At 35.4% G+C, this 23,498-nt stretch overlaps 1 protein-coding gene across 3 annotated transcripts in view; it reads left to right on the top strand.

The window, feature by feature from the left end:
• GBE1 (1,4-alpha-glucan branching enzyme 1) overlaps positions 1 to 23,498 on the top strand; it is a 222,051-nt gene that overhangs the window by 120,634 nt on the left and 77,919 nt on the right. For all 3 annotated transcript variants that reach the window (XM_074192294.1, XM_074192297.1, XM_074192295.1), the window contains exon 10: positions 18,680 to 18,778. In XM_074192294.1, coding sequence (XP_074048395.1) covers positions 18,680 to 18,778 — 99 coding nt within the window. The remainder of the gene's footprint in view (positions 1 to 18,679; positions 18,779 to 23,498) is intronic.

A 23,498-nucleotide genomic window follows, 5' to 3' on the forward strand; every position in this document is an offset into this window, starting at 1 on the left:
TAATACCTCATGAGAAATAAAGTAAAAGAAAGAGAAAACATGTGTTTCAGTCTGTGTTCTGATAGCATCAGCTCTGTCTTGGGTGGATCACTTTCTTTATCATAAGTCCATAATAGTCATTACTTCCATATTTTTCCATAGTTGCTGTTCCTGATTGTAATTCTCTCCATCCATTCCTCCCCACTATCATCTATTATATTTTATCTCTCCTTTTACTCTGTCCCTCTTCAAAAATGTGCTGTGGGGCAGCCGAGTGGTGCAGCGACAGAGCACTAGCCCTCAGGCTAGGACACCCCAAGCCTACATCCCATCCCAGAGACCTAGCAACTACATGGCCCTGTGGTACTGGACAGGCGACCCAATTCCACCACTTTGCAAAAAAATAAAAAAGAAAATGTGTTATATCTAACTATCCTCTCCCATGATCTACCCTTTCCTCTATCACCCACATTCCTCCCCCATTCCCCTTCTCTCCTTTTTCTTTTAGATGTCTATACCCTATTGAGTGTATATGTTGTTTCTTCTCTAAACCATTTCCAAGGAGAATGAAGGTTCCCTTATTTCCCTTTAACTTCCCTCTTTCCATATCATTGCAAAAGCTACATGAAATGTCTTTTATATGAAATATCTTAACCTATTCTACTTCTCCTTTCTCTTTCTTCCAGTACATTTCCCTTTCACTCATTGACTCCATTTTTACAATATATTATATCTTCAAATTCAGCTCTCTCCTGTGCTTCATCTATAAAAGTTCCTTCTACCTACTTTATTAAATGAGAAGGTTCCTGTGAGTATTTTCAATATCATCTTTCCATGCAGGAATACACGAAGTTCATCATCAAGTCCCTCATAGTTTACCCTTCTTCTCTATCCTCTCTCTGCTTCACCTGAGTCCTGTACTTGAAGGTCAAACTTTCTGTTTAACTCTGGTCATTTTACCAGGAACATTTTACATTCCTCTGTTTCATTGAAAGTCCATCTTTTCCCCTGGAAGGGGATGTTGAAGTTTGTTGAGTAGTTGATTTTTAGTTGTATTCCAAGCTCTTTTGCATTCTGGAATATTATATTCCAAACTCTATGAGCCCTTAATGTAGTTGCTGCTGTGTGATCCTGACTGTAGTTCCATGGTATTTGAATTATGTCCTTCTGGCTGCTTGTAATATTTACTCTTTGACTTGGGAGTTCTGGAACTTGGCTATAATATTCCTGGTTTGTTTGTTTTTTTAATCTCTTTATGGGTAGATTGGTGGATTTTCTCAATTTCTATTTTACTTTCTGCTTCTAGGATATCAGGGCAATTTTCCTATAGAAATTCTGTAAAAATGAGCTCATGATTATGACTTTCAAGTATCCCAATAATTTTAAAGTTATCTTTCCTGGATCTGTTTTGCAAATTAGTTGTTTTTTCAATGAGATATTTCATATTTTTATCTAATTTTTCATTCTTTTGGTGTTGAACTATTGTGTCTTGATTTCTCACTAAGTCATCAGCTCCATCCTACATCTGAAGGATTTGTTTTTCCTCAAAGACCTTTCTTATCTCCTTTTCCATCTGGCCAATTCTGCTTTTTAAAGCATTCTTTTTCTCCTCAATAACTTTTTGAAATATTTTATCCATTTGACCTAAGATGGTTTTTTTACATGTTATTTTTTCAGCATTTTTTTGGAATTCCTTGACTAAGCTGCTGACTTCATTTTTATATTTTTCCTGCATCTCATTTCTTTTCACAAATTTTCTTCTATCTCCCTTACTTGATTTTTAAAATCTTTTTTGAGCTCTGTCATAGCGTGGGCCCAACTTCTATATTCTTGGAGTCTTTAGATACAGAGCCTTGGACTTTCTCTTTTATTTTCTTTTTTTTAAATTTATTTTTATTAAAGATATTATTTGAGGTTTACAATTTTCCCCCCAATCTTGCTTCCCCCCCCCCCTACGGAAAGCACTCTGTGTCCGGGGTCTTCTTCCCCGGACTCCCGAGTGAGCTCCTCAGTGGGCACTGCTTCAGGCGTCCCTGGTATTTCCCTCCCCCGGGGATCAGCGAGGAGGGACTCAGGCAGACACGTCTTCAGGAGGCATATGTTTTATTAGGTGCAGAGGGATCCCCCGAATAGCTCAGGGTGATGGCTAATATAGGGAGTTCGTTCTGGGCTGCCACCCCGATCCGCCCCGAGGGCAGAACCTACCACCCAATTGGAGCAAGCGACACAGGCCAACCAGGTGAAGCCACTGCTCCCCTTAAGGAGCCGTGTCTTCTTTAGATTGGCCTGACCTCACTCTCGGGGAGGTCCACTCAGGCGGTCAGGGCTGACCCCCGACAACTCTGTCAGTCTTTACTTTGTTTCCATGCTGTACCTTGTTCCAAATTGGGTGTGATGAGAGAGAAGTCATATACTTAAAGAAGAGAAATGAAGTCTCAGAGGTAACAAGATCAGACAATAAGATATCTGGGTTTTTTCCCTAAATTAAAGGGAATAGTCCTTGCACTTTGTTTGAATACCACATCTCCTTATCTGGACAGAGATGGCACTCTCCTTTGCAGACAGCCCAATATTGTTCCCGATTGTTGCACTGATGGAATGAGCAAGTCCTTCAAGGTTGAACATCACTCCCATGTTGCTGTTAGGGTGTACAGTGTTTTTCTGGATCTGCTCATCTTACTCAGCATCAGTTCATGCAAACCCCTCCAGGCTTCCCTGAAATCCCATCCCTCCTGGTTTCTAATAGAACAATAGTGTTCCATGACATACATCTACCACAGTTTGCTAAGTCATTCCCCAATTGAAGGACATTTACTTGATTTCCAATTCTTTGCCACCACAAATAGGATGCTATAAATATTTTTGTACAAGTAATGTTTTTACCCTTTTTCATCATCTCTTCAGGGTATAGACCCAGTAGTGATATTGCTGGGTCAAAGGGTATGCACATTTTTGTTGCCCTTTGGGCATAGTTCCAAATAGCTCTCCAGAAGGGTTGGATTTGTTCACAGCTCCACCAACAGTGTAGTAGTGTCCGGAATTTCCCACAACCCTTCCAACAATGATCATTATCCTTCCTGGTCATATTGGCCAATTTGAGAGCTGTGACGTGGTACCTCAGAGAAGCTTTAATTTGCATTTCTCTAATAATTAATGATTTAGAGCAATTTTTCATATGGCTATGGATTGCTTTGATCTCCTCATCTTTAAATTGCCTTTGCATATCCTTTGACCATTTGTCAATTGGGGAATCGCTTTTGTTTTAAAAATATGACTCAGTTCTCTGTATATTTTAGAAATGAGTCCTTTGTCAGAATCATTAATTGTAAAGATTGTTTCCCAATTTACTACATTTCTTTTGATCTTGGATATATTGGTTTTATCTGTGCAAAAGCTTTTTAATTTAATGTAATCTAAATCATCTAATTGGTTTTTGGTGATGTTCTCCAATTCTTTAGTCATAAACTGCTCCCCTTTCCATAGATCTGACAGGTAGATTAGTCCTTGATCTTCTAATTTGCTTAGAGTATTGTTTTTTTTATGTCTATGTCCTGTAACCATTTGGATCTTGGTAAAGAGTGTGAGGTGTTGGTCTAATCTAAGTTTCTTCCATGCTAACTTCCAATTATCCCAGCAATTTTTATCAAAGAAGGAGTTTTTATCCCAATGGCCAGACTCTTTGGGTTTATCAAACAGCAGATTACTATAATCATCTCCTGCTTTTTCACCTAGTCTATTCCACTTGTCCACCACTCTATTTCATAGCCAATATGAAACAGTTTTGATGACTGATGCTTTATAATATAATTTTAGATCAGGTAGGGCTAAGCCACCTTCTTTTGCACTTTATTTTCATTAAGCTCCTGGAAATTATTGGCTTTTTATTTTTCCATATGAATTTGCTTACAATTTTTTCTAACTTGTTAAAGTAATTTTTTGGAATTTTGATTGGTAGGGCACTAAACAGATAGTTTAGTTTTGGTAGAATTGTCATTTTTATTATATTAGCTCTACCTATCCACGAGCAGTTGATATTTGCCCAGTTATTTAAATCTGATTTAATTTGTGTGAGAAGTGCTTTATAATTGTTTTCAAAAAGATTCTGAGTCTGTCTTGGTAAATAGACTCCCAGGTATTTTATATTGTCTGAGGTTACTTTGAATGGGATTTTTCTTTCTAGCTCTTCCTGCTGTTTCATGCTAGACATGTATAGACAAGTTGAGGATTTATGAGCGTTTATTTTATAACCTGCAACTTTGCTAAAATTGCTAATTGTTTCCAGTAGTTTTTTGGATGATTTCTTGGGATTCTGTAGGTAGACCATCATGTCATCTGCAAAGAGTGAGAGTTTTTGTCTCTTCCTTCCCAATTCTAATTCCTTCAATTTCTTTTTCTTTTGTAATTGCTGATGATAACATTTCTAATACAATATTGAATAATAGTGGTGATAATGGGCACCCTTATTTCTCCCCTGATGTTATTGGGAATGCCTCTAGCCTCTCCCCATTGAATATAATACTTGTTGATGGTTTCAGATAGATACTGCTAATTATTTTAAGGAACAGTCCATTTATTCCTACACTCTCTAGTGTTTTTAATAGGAATGGATGCTGTATTTTGTCAAAAGCTTTTTCAGCATCTATTGATATGATCATATGGTTTCTGATAGGTTTGTTGTTGATATAATTGAGTATACTAAGTTTTCCTAATATTGAACCAACCCTGCATTGCTAGAATAAATCCTACTTGATCATAATGTATTATCCTAGTGATGACTTGTTGTAATCATTTTGCTAAGATTTTATTTAGTATTTTTTCATATATATTCATCAGGGAAATAGGTCTATAATTTTCTTTCTCTCTTTTAACTCTTCCTGGTTTAGGTAACAGTACCAAATTTGTTTCATAGAAAGAGTTAGGCAACGTTCCATCTTTCCCTATTTTTCCAAAGAGTTTATATAGGATTGGAACCAATTGTTCCTTAAATGTTTGGTAGAATTCACTTGTGAATCCATCAGGCCCTGGAGATTTTTTTTTAGGGAGTTCAATAATGGCTTGTTGAATTTCCTTTTCTGAGATAGGGTTGTTTAGGTATTTAATCTCATCTTTATTTAACCTGGGCAACTTATATTTCTGTAAATATTCATCCATTTCACGTAGATTATCAAATTTATTGTCATAAAGTTGTGCAAAATAATTTCGAATTATTACTTTAATTTCCTCCTCACTGGTGGTGAGTTCACCTTTTTTCATTTATGATACTAGCAATTTGGTTTCCTTTTTTTTTTCAATCAAATTGACCAGAGGTTTATCAATTTTATTGGTTTTTTCATAATACCAAGGCTTGTACTTTCTCATCTTCAGATTGAGTATTTTGGTCCTCCATGGGACCAAAGTAATCATCTATGGTCAGGTTCCTTTCTTTTTTTTTTTTTTTTTTTTTTCTGTTTACTCATTTCCCCAGCCTGTGCTTGGTTTTCAGGTGCTTCCTGAGCTTTTGAATATTATTGGGACACCCCCACAAGGACTTCAGTGTGTGAGGCTCTGACTACTCTCCTGGTCTGTGAATGACCAGAAGCTCACCCCTCTATCAGGGGCTGTGAGGGGTGGGGGTGATCCCTGCACTGTGGGGGGCCCTGGACTGCGACCAGGGTCTGAATGTGGTCAGAGCCCCAAAGTCCTATAACAGAGACAGAGGACAGACCTTGGCACCCTCCCTCCAGTCCCTTACCTTCAGTGGGCTGAGCACTCAGTTTAACTGCCTGGAAGTTCCTGTTGGGAGACTCAACTGTCCTGCTTTGGTTTTCTGGATCTGGGCTGCCCTGGTTACTATGAGTGCACCTACCATGCTGAGGTGCAGTGGCCACACTGAGGGCCTGGGCTTCATATTTGTTTTGGCAGAGGTCTCCCTTCTGATTTTCCAAATTGTGCTTGGTGCTCCCTGGTGTGCAGATCAGGAAACTGCTTCTGCTGCCAGGAGCTGGCAGCAAACAGCTGGGACTGTTCCCAGGAGACTGAAATTCCTTCGCTCTGACGCAGTCACCCTTCCAACCCTGTGGAACAGTTTTTCCACTATTTTCCAGGTTACCTTCGGCTCTAGAATTGCCTCACGGGATCTTTCTGTAGGTTTTCCCTCTTCAAAATTTAGTTAGAATCATAATTTTAAGGTTTTTGAAATATTTTGGAGATGCTCTTCTCCTGCTGCCATCTTGCCTCCACCCCAGTTGCTTTATACAGTCACCAGAGGATTTAGAATGAAATATAATACTCTAGATATAGACATATCCTAATTCAACCCAGATTGCATTATCATTTTCTTGGTTAATACATTATATTGGGTTGATTCCTGAACAATAGCTTTCCTGAATCTTATGCAGTCTTGTGCAAAACAAAAAAAAATGATATTCAGTTTTTCCCATAGAAAGCATCTCAGACCTATCTCTATCTTTTTTGAAAAAAAGACCCTATTCACTTTCCAGTTTTAATTGTTTGATTTATAAGCAAGTTTGTAAAGGTGTATTCAAGAATAATTTTGATCTTACAAAATTTTTGATTCTCATGCCAACTTTATTACCTCACCCCTGTTTCATATGCAGCTCCTTTGTTCAGGGGGCCATTACAATATAAGTATTAAGTTATGAGTTTATTCTGGGCCTGAGAATTCCTTCATACAGATAATTGATAGCTCTTCCTGCTGTTTCTTGCTAGACATATATAGACAAGTTGAGGATTTATGAGGGTTTATTTTATAACCTGCAACTTTGCTAAAATTGCTAATTGTTTCCAGTAGTTTTTTGTATGATTTCTTGGGATTCTATAGGTAGACCATCATGTCATCTGCAAAGAGTGAGAGTTTTGTCTCTTCCTTCCCAATTCTAATTCCTTCAATTTCTTTTTCTTCTCTAATTGCTGCTGCTAACCCTAACCCTTTCCCAATGAATATCAGCATCTGTTCTGCAATTTAGTCTTATGAAAGTTGCAGTTTAAATGGGAATAGGGACTTATACACACCTATTATTCAGGTTATCAATCTGAATCTCTAGTCACTATATATCTCAGCCTCCTTATGAGATTGCGTAAGGAATCAAAAATTGTTCTCAATTTGAAAATATTCACTAAAGAATTGACTTTTTATAAAATTAGTTCCCACTAAAACATTCTCTCCATTAGGCTGTTGCCTTAATATCTGTGCCCCGTCTTTGTATTCCTTATCAATAGGCTCTCCCTGATGGTCTGTGGTCTTTTTTGGAGAGAATGATTTAACCATCAAAAGATTAAGCAAGGTCCTGGGTAAAATTTTTGAAGAACTAACATTTTTACAGCAGTGACTTTCTTGTTTTTTTTTCTGTTGTGAAAGGCAGGCATAAAGTGAATGATGTCATATCATTTTATCATTCAATTTTTGTTCCTACTCTTAAGTATATCTCCCCACTTATCCCTGACTTGATTCATTCTTTGTGTATCCTCAAAATTATTGCATAGTTAAAATTGCAACTGATATTTTGTCAAGTTACACCTCTCTGTCATTATTTACTGTGAAATATCGGTCTGCTTTTAAGTTAATTCATTTTGAATGATCTTTTTCCAGTAGCTTTCATCCCAAACTACTAGGACCTCTTACATGTCTTTTTAATGTAATTCCTATTTTACTTTAAACTGGGCAGTTTCAGAATGGAATATGTATATTTCTAGAATGAAGAACATTTTTACTTTCACAATTATTAGATTTAATGTTAGAGGCCTATCCCTACTTGTGACTAGTTTTTGTTACAAAGTTTTACTTTTCTGCTCTAGTCTCAGGATCATACAGAAAAGGAACTATAAGGAAAGAAATTTATTTCAGAATTGTTTACTTATGCTTAAGAAAATTAGAAATTTAGAAGAAAATTAGCAGATTTCAACGAAATGAGGTTTGCATATTATGGTTATAAAGCATAATAAAAATAATGTCCATGTTCATTGTTATTCTATTTGTTTTCTGATTTCCTTTGTTTTATTATCTCATGTTCTGTTAGTATTTATGTGTGTTCTTCTTTTCCTGAACTGTGTGATCCATGAGGGTAGACTTTTTTACATTAATTTTATATTAGCTCCCAAAACTTAGTAGTGCTATCAAACACAGTAGACATTTTGAGTTTCAGTAATATAAACTTTTATTTTGTTGAATTTTTCTCAGCCAGTAGCAAAATTATTCTTTTACAATCATTCAGCCTTTTCATGGTTATTTCTAATTTTGCTCTAAAGTAAAGTTATGAGATGATTAAAGAAATGAAGGAATGTTCCATTTGGCAGTAAGAGAAACTGAATCACAAAAAAAGTAATAAAACTTGACTGGAAGACAGTAGTTGGTTAATAGAAGTCTTTCTATTAAATCTTCAACCTTTCTTGGTGTGAAATAGTTACTTTTTAATTTAGGTTTTATTTTTATTTTTTTTGGAAGGCAAATGGGGTTAAGTGGCTTGCCCAGGGCCACACAGCTAGGTAATTATTAAGTGTCTGAGGCCAGAATTTGAACTCAGGTACTCCTGACTCCAGGGCCGGTGCTCTATGCACTGTGCCACCTAGCCGCCCCAAGCATCCAGTTTAATTTAAAGGATTTTGTTTTCTAAAATACAAAGTTTGTTTCTCAAAAAACTGAAAATGATGAGGCATCATGGAGTATTAGATGAAGAGTATGTCCTTGCATTTATGCTTTAGCTTTTGCCTCATACATATTGATGGTACCCTGCGCAGCTTCTATGAGGCTGAAAATTACAGAATAGTTTGCAGGCTTCTTAGCAATAAGGTGTTTTCTCAGCGGGCGTTCTGTAAACCAATGTAATCATAGATCCAGAATGGAGGAAAAAATTTAAAAGTGGTATTCAGGGGAGGCTAGGTGGCACAGTGTATGAGCACCGGCCCTGGAGTCAGGAGTACCTGAGTTCAAATTCTGGCCTCAGACACTTAATAATTACCTTAGCGTGTGGCCCTGGGCAAGCCACTTAACCCCATTTGCCTTGCAAAAAACTAAAAAAAAAGTGATATTTAAAGTAGGATCAGGAAAAAACTAAATACAGCTTTCTTGGTTCATGTGTATTGTAACACTTCTAATATTATTATGATTGTCTTAACTGATATTTTGAGTAGCACTCAGACACTTGAGATAATGAATTTCTATTTTGTTGAGTGTATTGTATCTCATTTGAACTCCCTGTTACAAAGATTTAGATTACAAATCTATTTCCCAATTCTTCTTGCCTCATTCTCAATCCATATGGTTTCATCAATTAACCAAGTATTTTTAATATCATTTCTTCATCTCTTGAATTAAGATTCTTCTTGACACTGTTTCAGACCTTTATCACTTCTTCTTTGGGTTATTGCAATGGTCCCCTCTTTCATATCTGCATCTCAATTCTTTCCTTATTTTTAATCATCCTCCATATAACTGCCAAAGTAATTTTCATAAATACAGGTCTGACCATATTATTCCTTTACTCAATAAAATCTTAGAGTTCTTTGTCACATCTTCAATCAAATATAAACTTATTTTCAGAACTTAAAGTTCTTCACAGTTTAATTCCAACTTAACCTTTGTAGTTTTATTATGAATGACTCTCAAAGAAACCATGCTGTAGCTGTAAAACCCTTTTCACTGTTCTTCATTCATTTCCCATGTTTTTGTACTTGGCTGTATTTTCCTTTCCAACTCCACCTCTTAATATCCTTGGTTCTTTCAAGACTTGTATCTGCTTTGAGTGAAATTCCACAAAGTTAGGGCGCCTAGGTGGCACAGTGGATAGAGCACCAACCCTGGAGTCAGGAGTACCTGAGTTCAAATTCGGCCTCAGACACTTAATAATTACCTAGCTGTGTGGCCTTGGGCAAACCACTTAACCCCATTGCCTATCAAAAACTAAAAAAAAAAAAAATCCATAAAGGTAGACTGAGACCTATGTTCTATGAGCAAAATAACATTTTACTAACTGGATAGGGACCTGATAAAACAAAAGACCCTGAGTAGAAGGATAATTCCCCTTTTATAGTTTGGGATATATAAAACAAAGAACAGAATTGAATAGTTGAGAAAATAATACAATTGTATTGGTGACATCATGGGGTTAAGGACCACATGATTAGTAACATAGCTGAGGCTATGTATGTTTGTGTATATATATATATACATATGTGTATGTGTGTATATATATATTTATATATAAAACAATCATATTTTTCTATGATTAATCTTTTTTCTTTAAAGATTTTGAATTTTGAGTTTTACCATGATTAATCTTAAGTTGGGAATGAGGGACTGCCAATTTGCCCCTTCCTTCCCTCCTGTGATTAATGTTCAATACTGAATTCCAACTGTATAAATTTAGTGAAGACTAGACTTTTTTTGGATAGCAAACCAGACATCCTTGAAGGAGAACTTGATGGTGTAAAGATACTAGACCCAGACCCCCACCCCCCATTCCCCCAACCCATGTCTACCTGAATCCCTCCAGTACAGTAGATTTCCTTGAGGCAAGAGTAGAACAGTGATTGACAAAAGAACTGGGTTTTGAAACATAACTCATCACAGGCCAGCTGAGTTTTTCAGTTAAGTTTAGAGACAAAGAATCATGACTTAGACAGTTAGAAGATGAAATTATTTATAGAATGAAATTAAATACAAAATCAGTATTTACTTTTTCAATACTTAGTGCCACCCTTTCCCACAAATTGTCTCATATTGGCCTTGTATTTATTTACTTTAATATTGCAAAGTACTTTACTCAAATCCATTTCTCTCAAGTATTTTTCACTATGAAGTAATATTTCCTCCTTTTTTATGCACTCTCTTTAGAGTGTATAGACATGTGTGTGCACGTGTATACACGCATACATCAGAGCACGTATGCATGAAATACTATATTGTGCTTTTCCTCTTACCTCTCTGGTACTTTTCTTTCCCTTTTCTAGCTGTTCATCTTCTTTCTCTCCCTTAAATGTGGATGTTCATAGAGTGCTAAACTGGATCCTCTTTTCCTCTTTATTTTAACCTTACTAATGTTAAGTACCTCCTTGTATTCATTTGTTACTTTTATGCAGATGATTACCAAATTTATATTTCTGTTCATTGGAACTTCTTTTTTTAACTAGTAAATTGAATTTTATTTTAATTTTAAATAATTAATTTTTAGTAAGACTTAGAATTGAATAGTAAGTAGAGGATGATTTTGGTTACATTTTAGAAAATTGTTTAATGATTTTTAACTATCTCCAACTGCTCCCTGACAAAATGGTTTATCTTTTACACACTAATATTTCTCAAGAGACAAGGTTTCAGGTCATGAAACCCCACAATATCTGAGAAAGCAACATTATTAGTATCCTGACAGGTATTGGAGAGCTTTATGGTGACTAGAAGGAGACTTATATCTTATCATTGATAACTTGTGGACAAGAATCTGTGGGTTTCTGGTCTGTATTGGTTTCCCATGGAATTGGTCAGCCTTATACTTACCTATTCCTTACCTTATCATTTCTCATCTAGAATTCTTGTAAAGTCTTCCAGTTGATCTCCTAGTATCCTACATATCCTTTCTCCACTTCATCCTATACCCAGTTACCAAACTAATGTTCCTAGAGCTTATGTCCAATCCTATTACTTCCCTTCTATAGTTCCTGTTGCCTCTAGGATAAAATATTTAAAAAAGAAACTTCCTGACACCCTCACTGTTTGACTCCAAGCTATTTTTCTAACCTGATTACACATATTCTCCTCTACCCCTCATACCATGATCTCCATAGTATATTATAGTCAAACTGACCCATATACTCTTATATTTTTGCTAGGGAAAGGGATTAAATGACTTGCCTAAGGTCAAACAGCCAGGTAATTTTTAAGTGTCAAAGGTGAGATTTGATCTCAAGTCCTCCTGACTCCAGGGCTGATGTCCTATCCACTGCACCACCTGGCTACCCCCCACATACCCTTTTAGACCACATTCCCTGACTGACCATGCTTCAAAGACATTCTCACACATCTAGTAATAGTAGAGAAAATCTTGGGGGGAGGGTGGTAGCTAGCATAAACTTACTCTAGTTACTAGGGAGGCTGAAGGCAGATTGCTTGAATGTTGCAATTTGGAGAGCCTAAGCCATTTGGGTGTGTATGCATCAAATTCGGAATTAATATGGAAGTAATATAATGAATGTAGGGAGAGACTGCCAGGCTGCCTAAGGAGGAGAGAATTGCTATTGATCAAAAATGGTAGCAGTTCAAACACTTAGAGATCATCAGAGCTCTTGCCTGTCAGAGTAGAATTGGACCTATGAGGAGCCCTTGTAGTTTTTTAAATTTATTTTTATTAAAGATATTATTTGAGTTTTACAATCTCCCCCCCCCCCCCCGCCACAGACAGCAGTCTGTCAGTCTTTACTTCGTTTCCGTGTTGTACCTGGATCCAAATTGAGTGTGATGAGAGAGAAATCATATCCTTAGAGAAGAGACAAGAAGTCTAAGAGGTAACAAGATCAGACAATAAGATATCTGTTTTTTTCTAAATTAGAGGGAATAGTCCTTGAACTTTGTTCAAACTCCACATCTCCTTATCTGGATACAGATGGCACTCTCCTTTGCAGACACCCCAAAATTGCTCCTGATTGTTGCACTGATGGAATAAGTGAGTCCTTCAAGGTTGATCACCACTCCCATGTTGCTATTAGGGTATAGAGTGTTTTTCTGGTTCTGCTCATCTCAGTCAGCATCAGCTTATGCCAATCCCTCCAAACTTCCCTGAAATCCCGTCCCTCCTGGTTTCTAATAGAACAATAGTGTTCCATGACATACATATACCACAGTTTACTAAGCCATTCCCCAATTGAAGGACATTTACTTGATTTCCAATTCTTTGCCACCACAAATAGGACTGCTATAAATATTTTTGTACAAGTGATGTTTTTACCCTTTTTCATCATCTCTTCGGGGTACAGACCCAGTAGAGCTATTGCTGGGTCAAAGGGTATGCACATTTTTGTTGCCCTTTGGGTGTAGTTCCAAATAGCTTTCCAGAAAGGTTGGATGAGTTCACAGCACCACCAACATTGTAATATTGCCCCAGATTTCCCATATCCCTTCCAACAATGATCATTATCCTTCCTGCTCATACTGGCCAATCTGAGAGGTGTGAGGTGGTACTACAGAGAAGCTTTAATTTGCATTTCTCTAATAATGATTTAGGACAATTTTTCATATGGCTATGAATTGCTTTGATCTCCTCATCTTTAAATTGCCTTTGCATATCCTTTGACTATTTGTCAATTGGGGAATGGCTTTTTGTTTTAAAAATATGACTCTGTTCTCTATATATTTTAGAAATGAGTCCTTTGTCGGAATCATTAGTCGTAAAGATTGTTTCCCAATTTACTACATTTCTTTTGATCTTGGTTACAGTGGTTTTATCTGTGCAAAAGCTTTTTAAATTAATGTAATCGGAATCATCTAATTGGTTTTTGGTGATGTTCTCCAACTCTTCCTTAGTTATAAACTACTCCCCTTTCCATAGTTCTTGATCTTCTAATTTGCTTATAGTATTGTTTTTTTACATCTAAGTCCTGTAACCATTTGGACCTTATCTTGGTAAAGGGTGTTAGGTGTTGGGCCAATCTAAGTTTCTTCCATGCTAACTTCCAATTATCCCAACAATTTTTATCAAAGAGGGAGTTTTTATCCCGAATAGCTGGACACTTTGGGTTTATCAAACAGCAGATTACTATAATCATCTCCTGCTTTTACACCTAGTCTATTCCACTGGTCCACCACTCTGTTTCTTAGCCAATACCAAACAGTTTGATGACTGTTGCTTTATAATATAATTTTAGATCAGGTAGGGCTAAGCCACCTTCTTTTGCACTTTTTTTCATTAAGCTCCTGGAAATTCTTGACTTTTTATTGCTCCATATGAATTTACTTACAATTTTTTTCTAACTCATTAAAATAATTTTTTGGAATTTTGATTGGTAGGGCACTAAACAGATAGTTTAGTTTTGGTAGAGTTATCATTTTTATTATATTAGCTCTACGTATCCACGAGCAGTTGATATTTGCCCAGTTATTTAAACCTGATGTGATTTGTGTTAGAAGTGTTTTATAATTGTTTTCAAAAAGATTCTGAGTCTGTCTTGGCAAATAGATTCTCAAGTATTTCATATTGTCTGAGGTTACTTTGAATGGGATTTCTCTTTCTAGCTCTTCCTGCTGATTTTGCTAGACATATATAGAAAAGTTGAGAATTTATGAGGGTTTATTTTTTAACCTGAAGCTTTGCTAAAATTGAGAATTGTTTCCAGTAGTTTTTTGGATGATTTCTTGGGATTCTCTAGGTAGACCATCACGTCATCTGCAAAGCATGAGAGTTTTGCCTCTCCCTTCTCAGTTCTAATTCCTTCAATTTCTTTTTCTTCTCCAATTGCTGAAGCTAATATTTCTAATACAATATTGAATAGTAGTGGTGATAATGGGTACCCTTGTTTCAACCCTGATCTTATTGGGAATGCCTCTAGCCTCTCCCCATTGAATATAATGCTTGTTAATGGTTTCAGACAGATACTGCTAATTATTCTAAGGAATAGTCCATTTATTCCTATACTCTCTAGAGTTTTTAGTAGAAATGGATGCTGTATTTTGTCAGAATCTTTTTCAGCATCTATTGATATGATCATATAATTTCTGATAGGTTTGTTGTTTATATAATTGAGTATACTAAGTTTTCCTAATATTGAACCAACCCTGCATTGCTAGAATAAATCCTACTTGATCATAATGTATTATTCTAGTGATAACTTGTAATTGTTTTGCTTAGATTTAATTTAAGATTTTTGCATCTGTATTCATCAGGGAGATAGGTCTATAAATTTTCTTTCACTGTTTTAACTCTTCCTGGTTTAGGTAACAGCACCATATTGGTTTCATAGAAAGAGTTAGGCAGAGTTCCATCCTTCCCTATTTTTCCAAAGAATTTATGTAGAATTAGAACCAATTGTTCCTTAAATGTTTTGTAGAATTCACTTGTGAATCCATCAGGCCCTGGAAATTTTTTCTTAGGGAGTTCAATGATGGCTTGTTGAATTTCTTTTTCTGAGTTAGGGTTGTTTAGGTATTTAATCTCTTCTTCATTTTACCTGGGCAACTTATTTTTGTAAACATTCATCCATTTCCCTTAGATTATCAAATTTATTGGTATAGAGTTGGGCAAAATAATTTTGATTTATTACTTTAATTTCCTCCTTTTTCATTCATGATACTAGCAATTTGGTTTTCTTCTTTCTTTTTTTTTAATCAAATTGACCAGAGGTTTATCAGTTTAATTGGTTTTTCATAATACCAACTTTTGATTTTATTTATTAATTCAATAGTTCTTTTTGCTTTTAATTTTATTAATTTCTCCTTTAATTTTTAGAAATTTTACTTTGGTATTGGGGATTTTTGATTTGTTCTTTCTCTAATTTTTTTAGTTGCATGTTTAGTTCCTTGGTTTCCTCTTTCTCCAATTTATTCATGTACACATTTAAAGCTATAATATATCCCTTGAGAGTCACTTTGACTGAATCCGATAGGTTTTGGTATGTTTCATTATTTTCATTATCTAGTATAAAATGGTTAATGCTTTCTATAATTTGTTTTTTGGTCCACTCATTTCTTAAAATGAGGTTATTCAGTTTCCAATTTCTTCTGGGTCTATATCTCCTTGGCGCAATATTGCATAATGATTTTTATCGCTTTGTGATCTGAGAAAGATGTATTCACTATTTTTGCCTTTCTGCAGTTGATCATTAGGTTTTTATGTCCTAGTACATGGTCAGTTTTTGTATAAGTTCCATTTACTGTAGAGAAAAAGGTATATTCCTTTCTATCCCCATTCAGTTTTTTCCATAAGTCTGATTTTTCTAACCATCTATTTACCTCCTTACCTTCCTTCATGTTTATTTTGTGATTTGATTTATCTAGATCTGAGAACAGGAGGTTGAGGTCTCCCACTAGGAGAGTTTTGCTGGCTATGTCTTTCTATAGTTCTTTCAGCTTCTCCTCTCGGAATTTGGATGCTATCCCACTGGGTTCATGTATATTCAGTATTCAAATAACTTTATTGTCTATGGTACCTTTTAGGAGGATAAAGTTTCCTTCCTTATCTCTTTTAAAGCTATCTATTTTTGCTGCTGTTTTGTCTGAGATAAGGATTGCTACCCCTGCTTTTTTTTTACTTCAGCTGAAGCAAAATATATTTTGCTCCAACCTTTTACCTTTATTCTATATGTATCTCTCTGCCACAAATGAGTTTCTTCTAAGCAGCATATTGTAGGATTCTGGTTTTTAATTTACTCTGCTATTTGCTTACATTTGAAGGGAGAATTCATCCCATTCACATTCAAAGTTATGATTACTAATTCTTTATTGCCCTCTGTGCTACCTTCCCTCTGTTTGTATTTTCCCCCTTTCCCCCCATTTATCCATATTCCCCAGTATTTAGTTTCTGAATACCACCCCCTTCAGTGTGTTTGCCCTCCTATATCACCCCTCCCCTTTTTCCCCTTTCCCTTTTTCCTTTTCCCTTCCCTTCCTTAAGTTATTTCGACTTATTTCCCCCACTCCCCTTCCCTTTCTCTGTCCCCCCTCCCCTTTTCCCCTTTTAATACTTGAAAGATTAAGTGTTTTATAAGTTAAATGAGTTTGTGTAGGTTGACTTTAAGCCAAGTCTGATGATAAGAAGATTCAAGTGTTTCTCATCTGCTCCCTTCTTCCCCTCTATTACCATAAGTATTTTGTACCTCTTAGTGTAATGAGAATTACCCCATTCAATCCCCTTCCTCCTTCCGTCTGTTTCCTGCTGTCCCCCCTTTAAGGAGGTAGTTTTTTTTAGATCATTCTGAGTCATAGAAAATTCTGAGTAACTGTCACTTCTAATAAAGTATAATCTATTAGAGTTAAAATTATTGAAAATTATTAGAGTATTTCTCCCAAGTGGGGTTAAAGCCAGTTACATCCTATTTGATAGGAGTCTCATGGATAGATCATGAATGTCCATCATTTCTGGCTAGGTATATTCTCTCTGTTAGAGTTACAATTCTCAAAATTTATGAGAATATTTTTCCCCATGTTGGAATGTAGCCAGTTTCAACTTACCAGATTTCAAGACAATCAGGTTAAGTGGTTTGCCCAAGGTCACTCAACTAATTAAGTATTAAGATCTGAGATTAGATTTGAACTCTGGTTTCTCTGACTCCTGGGCTGGTGTTCTATGTACTGCACCACCTAGCCCCCCCCCCCCCCCAACTCTCTTAATACTTCTAATTCATATATTTATATCACTATTTTACACAAAATCTTTCACTTTCTTATATCTGTCAAGTAAAGTATTAATTATGATTACCAGCATTACCTTTCACCATTTATCTCCAACCTCTTTTTTTGGAAAGTTTAATTCTCCTTAAGGCATTCTGTTTTCCAGTTATTCTTTTTTTACCCCCTGCCTTTCCGTTTCCATCATTTCATCTTATTTCTATGATTTTATTCTTTGTTTCCCCTTGCTTTGAGCACTTTACCTTTTAAGCCTCATTTATTTTTTAAAATGTCTCTTGATTCATCAGAGCATTCTCTACCTGATATAACCCTTCTTTGGTCATTATTCTCACTGTACTTTTCTCGGAAATATCTTTTGCATGCCTCTCACTTTCTTATGTATTATGGATATTTGTGTCTTTGTTTTTCTCCCTTATTAGATTTTGTCAATAGGAAATCACAACTTCATGAAACATATGAGAGTTTATTTCCAGAGAAATGATCATGCATATGGAACCTAATGCAAAGAGTTCACAATCTCCTCAGAAGTTTGTATATTTATACATTTATAACAAAAAAGGGAAGAGAGATAGTAATCCCTACTAAATGGGAATGGTATGGCAAAAGGAAAATAGCAGTACAGTAGGGAAAAGATAGTTTTCTCCCATAAGGGAAGAGAAATCATGAATAACTAAGTTGGCAAAAGCAACAGTCTTTTCCTTTGGGAACTATGAAGATAAGAAGTTCTGGTTATGCATGAGAGTCCCAGATGCAGAGTTTCTCAATATGCTTCAGACCGACACCTGTCTTAACTCCAAAAGACATAAATTGAATTTGGCCACTCCCGGCAACAGAGAAGTGACTTTGTCCTTGACGTCTTTAGGACCTCTTGCGTGCTCTGGCTACAGTGTTTCTAGAAAATAGGACAATTCAGAGATAAATTCAAGGAGACCCTTTTAACAACTATAAGTTCCTTGGAGATGTAAACATGCTTTAAAGTACAGAATCTATAACATTTGTTTCTTTGCTATCCCTAACTGCAACACTTTTCTCAACATAGCAGGCACTTAACAAAATGTTTTTACATTTTAAAATGAATTGGTTTAATAATATTACTTTACACTTCTAATTTGTTTTGGAAAGCATTTTGATTATCTGTCTTAAAAGTCTAAAGTGGTAAAGAAAAAGAAATTCCAACGATTTGCTATAGGAACATAGTCACATCAATTTTCAGTTCTCTAGACTAGCGATTCGTCAAATCTGAGAAATATTTTCCAGAAAAACTGAATTGTATTTATTAAATATCATTTTCTTTAATCAGTGTTAATTAAGTAGAGTATTAGGTCCAAATGTTTCATGGTATGTAAAATCTGTGGTTTTTATTTTAACTTCATTTAGGATGTTTCTGGAATGCCGGCTTTGTGCTGTCCTATTACACAGGGTGGAGGTGGTTTTGATTATCGATTAGCCATGGCAATTCCAGATAAATGGATCCAGGTAAGAATATCTATAAATTTTTCTAGTATGATCAGTGTCTAATCAGCTGTCATTTTTGTTTATTGAAATTGTTGAACATACCATGATTACTAAGATTTGTATCTATATTTTAAGGAGAGATTTGATTAATAGTCAAGAAACTCACTTTCTGGCATTTTATAGTCAAATTATTAAACAAAGGTTACAGTGAGGACATTTTATCTGCTCTTTGGTCACAGAAGTCCGATCCTCACATGTAAAATCATAGTAACTGACCAGTGTTAGAATGGGGGAAAGTGAAGGGGAATGAGTCTCATCAGAATTGGCTCAGAGAGGAAATAACACACATATACACAGTTAATAGTATATAGAAATCTATCTTACTCTAGTGAAAAATCAGAGGAAAGGGATGGGATAAGAAGGAATGGAGAGGAGGGATGGGGTGGGAATAGGTGATAGAAGAGAGGGTACTCAAGATACAGCACAGTTCTCTGAACAGGGACAGGATGAAAGGAGAAAGAGAATGGAATGAGAGTAGGGAGGAATAGAGTAGGAGGAAATATAGCTAGTAATAGCAACTGTGGGAAAAATATTGAAGCATTTTCTCTGGTGGACTTACGATAAAGAAGGCAATTCATCTCAGAAACAGTTGTTGGAATCTGAACACAGACTGAAGTATACTTTTTATCTTTTTTCACTATTCTTGAGGTGTCTCATCTTTCTGGAGATGGTGGGGGAGTATGTTTACAGAAAAAAAAATGGAAATAAATTATAATAAATTTTTTTTTAAAAAGAAAGAATCTACTGATCACCTCCTGAAAGAGATTGCAAAATAAAAATTCCAAGGAATAACATACATAATCATTTAGATAGCAAAATTTGTCTTATTTTATTGGAAAGTAAAAGGGGAAAAGGGAAAGAAGAAAGAGGGGGCAGGACTGATAGAAGGGAGGACAGATTGAGGTAGGGCAGAGTGAATGTTGAAAGAAGTATAAAGACAGGGAAAATAGGATGTAGTGAAATACACAGCTAGTAATCCTGTCATTGTGAATGAGATAAACTTTCCCATAAAACCAAAGTGAAAAGCTGAATGGATTGAAATCACAATCCTACAATACATTGCTTATGGGGAAACGAATTTGAAGCAGATGCACAAAGGATAAAGGTAAAAGACTGGAGCAGAATATATTATGCTTCAACTGAAATTTTAAAAAGCAGAGATACCAATCCTTATCTCAGTCAAAACTCATGCAAAAATAGATCTAATTAAAAGAGCTAAGAAAGGAAACTGCAATCCTACTAAAAGCTATTATAGACAATATCCAACTTCTTAGAGAGGAAGTTAAGTGACAGGAAACATAGACAGTAAATCTACAATAATGGGGGTACTTGACTTTGTATTAGAATTAGATAATTCTAGACACAAAGTAAACAAAAAAGTTAAGGAGGTGAATAGAATTTTAGAAAAGTTCAATATTGAATGATGATATAAAAGAATGTACCTTTTTTTCTCAGTAATACATGGTACTTGAATAAAAACTGACCACATATTAGTGCCTAAAAACTTCACACTCAAATGAAGAAAGGCAGAAATATTTAAATGGATTATTTTCCAATTATGGTGCAATAAAAATTAATTGTAATAAAGAACCTTGGAAAGAGATAAAATTTAATTGGAAATTAAACCCAAAGAATGAATGAGTCAAATTACAAATCAATAATCTTCACCAAGAGAATGATCATAATGAGACAAGATACCAAAACTGATGGGATACAACCAAAGAAGTTCTTAGATGAAATTTTATATATCTAAATGCTTACGTGAATACAGTAAAGAATGGATTGGTGAATTGGGCATACAACTAAAAAAGCTAGGATTAAAAATTATAATTATCCAATTAAATAACAAATCAGAAAAATCAAAGAAGATATTAATTGAAATTAAAGAGAACCATTGAACTAATCTAGTGAATAAAAACTCTGGGTTTTTATGAAAAAATAATAAAATTGATAAAACTGGTTAATTTGAATTAAAAAAAAGAAAGAAGAAAATTCAGAGCTATTTTGCCTAAATGTATGCCAATAAATCTGAAATTCTAAGTGAAATGGATGAATATTTACAAAAGATAAATTGTCCAAATTAATAGAAAAGAAAATACTTAAATAACTCAGTTTAGAAAAAGTGAACTCCCTAAGGATAAGATCTCCAAAGCAGATGGATTTATAAGTATAATCTATCAAATATTTAAAGAACGATTAATTCCAATGCTATTTAACCTATTTGATCAGATTGTTAAAGGAATCCTGCCAAATTCCTTCTAGTACTCAATATGGTGCTGATACCAAAACCAAGAAGAGCTAAAGCAGAGAAAGAAAATTACAGTCCAATTTCCCTATTGACTATTGATGCAGAAATTTTAAATGAATTATTAGCAGTGATTATAGTTATCTATTGCAAGGATAATACACTATAGCCAAGTGAAATTTATACCATATCAGACCTTATCAGCAACAGATGTAACAAATCATATGATTATCTCAATATATGCAGAGAAAGCTTGTGATAAAATAAAGCACTAATTTCTATTAGAAACAATAGAGAGCATTGGAGTACATGGAATTTTCCTTAAAAGGGAAAGTAGAATTGGTCTAAAACCATCAGAAGCTTTATAGAGTATAACCTAGAAGCTTTCTCATATAAGATTGGGGTTAAACAAGAAAGCCCATTATCAATACTGTTGTTCAGTACTGTACTTGTAATTTTAGCTTTGGCAGTAAGAAATGATAAAGAGTTTGAAGGAATTAGAACAAGCAATGAGGAAACAAAAATACTTATTTCCCCTGTTGCAGCAGGATTCTCCTGCTGACTCTTCAAGACAACTTGGTGATCTCTGGGCCAAGAAGTCTGGAAACCACTCCCTCTGTCAGGGACCCAGGTGCCTTGTGGGTTGTTCCTGGAAGGCTGGAGCTACAGCACAGCACAGTCAACTTTTTCCAAAACCTGGTCTTTGTAGAATAGACCTTTCCCATGGATCTAAGAAGTTTTCTTGTGGGAAATTGCTTCACTCAGTCTTTCTGTGGGTTATACCCCCTCTTGAATTTGGTTAGAGTTATAATTTTGTGACTTTTGGCATATTTGGGGAAGAGTTTCTGGGAATTCATGCCTCCATATCACCCTGTGGTCTCCACCCCCTCCCCCCATTGTTAAATGGAGTTTTGGTGCTCACTAATCTTAAAGTATAATGAACAAACTCCCACTTTCTTTTTTTCTTATCTAATACAAATCCCTGTGAAAATTATTTCCCATTGCTAACTTTCATTTTTAGTCTTAGATTCTTGCCTCATATTTTCCAAAAAAAAAGTAAGGCCATTTGTTGTGAGCCCCATCTTCTTACCTCTTCCCTAACCCTTTATTCCTCTCATCCAACCCCATGAAATCTATTGTCAAGGCCTATATATTTTACCATTGCAGCATCTCTTCAATATGCCCCCTTCTCTCTTCTGATTTTGCCATCATTGTAGTGCAGGCCCTCACCCAAACTCATACCAGATCCATTGTAACAGTCTTTTGGTAAAGCTATCAGCCTCTCCAAATCTTTCACCTCTCCAAATCTTTCACCTCTTCAAATCACTAAAGTGATTTCCAAAAGTACGGGTCCAAATTTGATACCCTCTACTCAATACATTCCATAGACTCTCACCTCCTCAATCAAATAAAAAATTCTGTCTAGCATTCTTAAAACTTGTATAAGCCCTTCACAATCTGTCACCTTCCTTCCTTTCCATTCTTCTTGCACTTATTCTCTACCCTCTACTTTTTTTATCCCGTGACTCTGGTCTTCTGGATGACCCAATTATTGAAAACTGTCTCTCATCTCTGAGTATTTTCTCTGCCTCTTCCCCAAGATATGAATATACACTCTCCTCAGCTCTATTTACTGTCTTCTATGATTTTCTTTACTAAGATATCTTTTCCTGCCTCTCTTTTTTTAATATATTACCTCTTTTAATTATTTCCTATTTGTCCTGGTACATAGCTTGCTTTGTATATATTTGTTTACTTGTTATCTTCTTCATTAGATTGGGAGATCCTTGAGGACAAAGACTCTTTTTTTTAATTGATATTTTTTCCAGATAAGTGTTACAAACATTTTTTAACATTCATCTATATGCATATGTATATTTTTAAGTTAAATAAGTTTCTTTCACTATCCCCTGCCCTCAGTGGCAGTCAGGTGAATATTGTACATACACATTTGTGTTAAATATGCTTACAGATTAGTCAGTTTTGGCATGAGGGAATTAGGATTAAAGGAAAGAAAGAAATAGGAGAAATTTTTACAAAGTGAATGTAGTGTTACCAAGTAAATGAAAGGTTTTTTGTTTTGTTTTGTTTTTCTTTCTTTGGATTGAATAGTATCATCAGTAGTCGGTCTAATAGGATAGTCCTAGCTCTCTGAACTGCTGAGTAAGCTGCATCCTTCCATGTTGATCAACTCACAAGGTTATTGTTAATGTGTAGAATGTTCTTTTGTTTCTGCTCTCTTCACTCAGCATCAGATCCTCTTAATTCATTCCATGCTTCTCTAGAATTTGATCATTTATGGTCAGAACAATAGCATTTCATAACATTCATATACCATAACTTGTTTAACCATTCCCCAATTGGTGGGCATCCCCTCAATTTCCAATTACTTGCCACTAGTAAAAGAACTGCTATGAGGTGCAGCTATGTGGCACA

The sequence above is a fragment of the Macrotis lagotis genome, chromosome 6 (assembly GCF_037893015.1).
Source record: "Macrotis lagotis isolate mMagLag1 chromosome 6, bilby.v1.9.chrom.fasta, whole genome shotgun sequence".
Classification (NCBI taxonomy): Eukaryota; Metazoa; Chordata; class Mammalia; order Peramelemorphia; family Peramelidae; genus Macrotis; species Macrotis lagotis.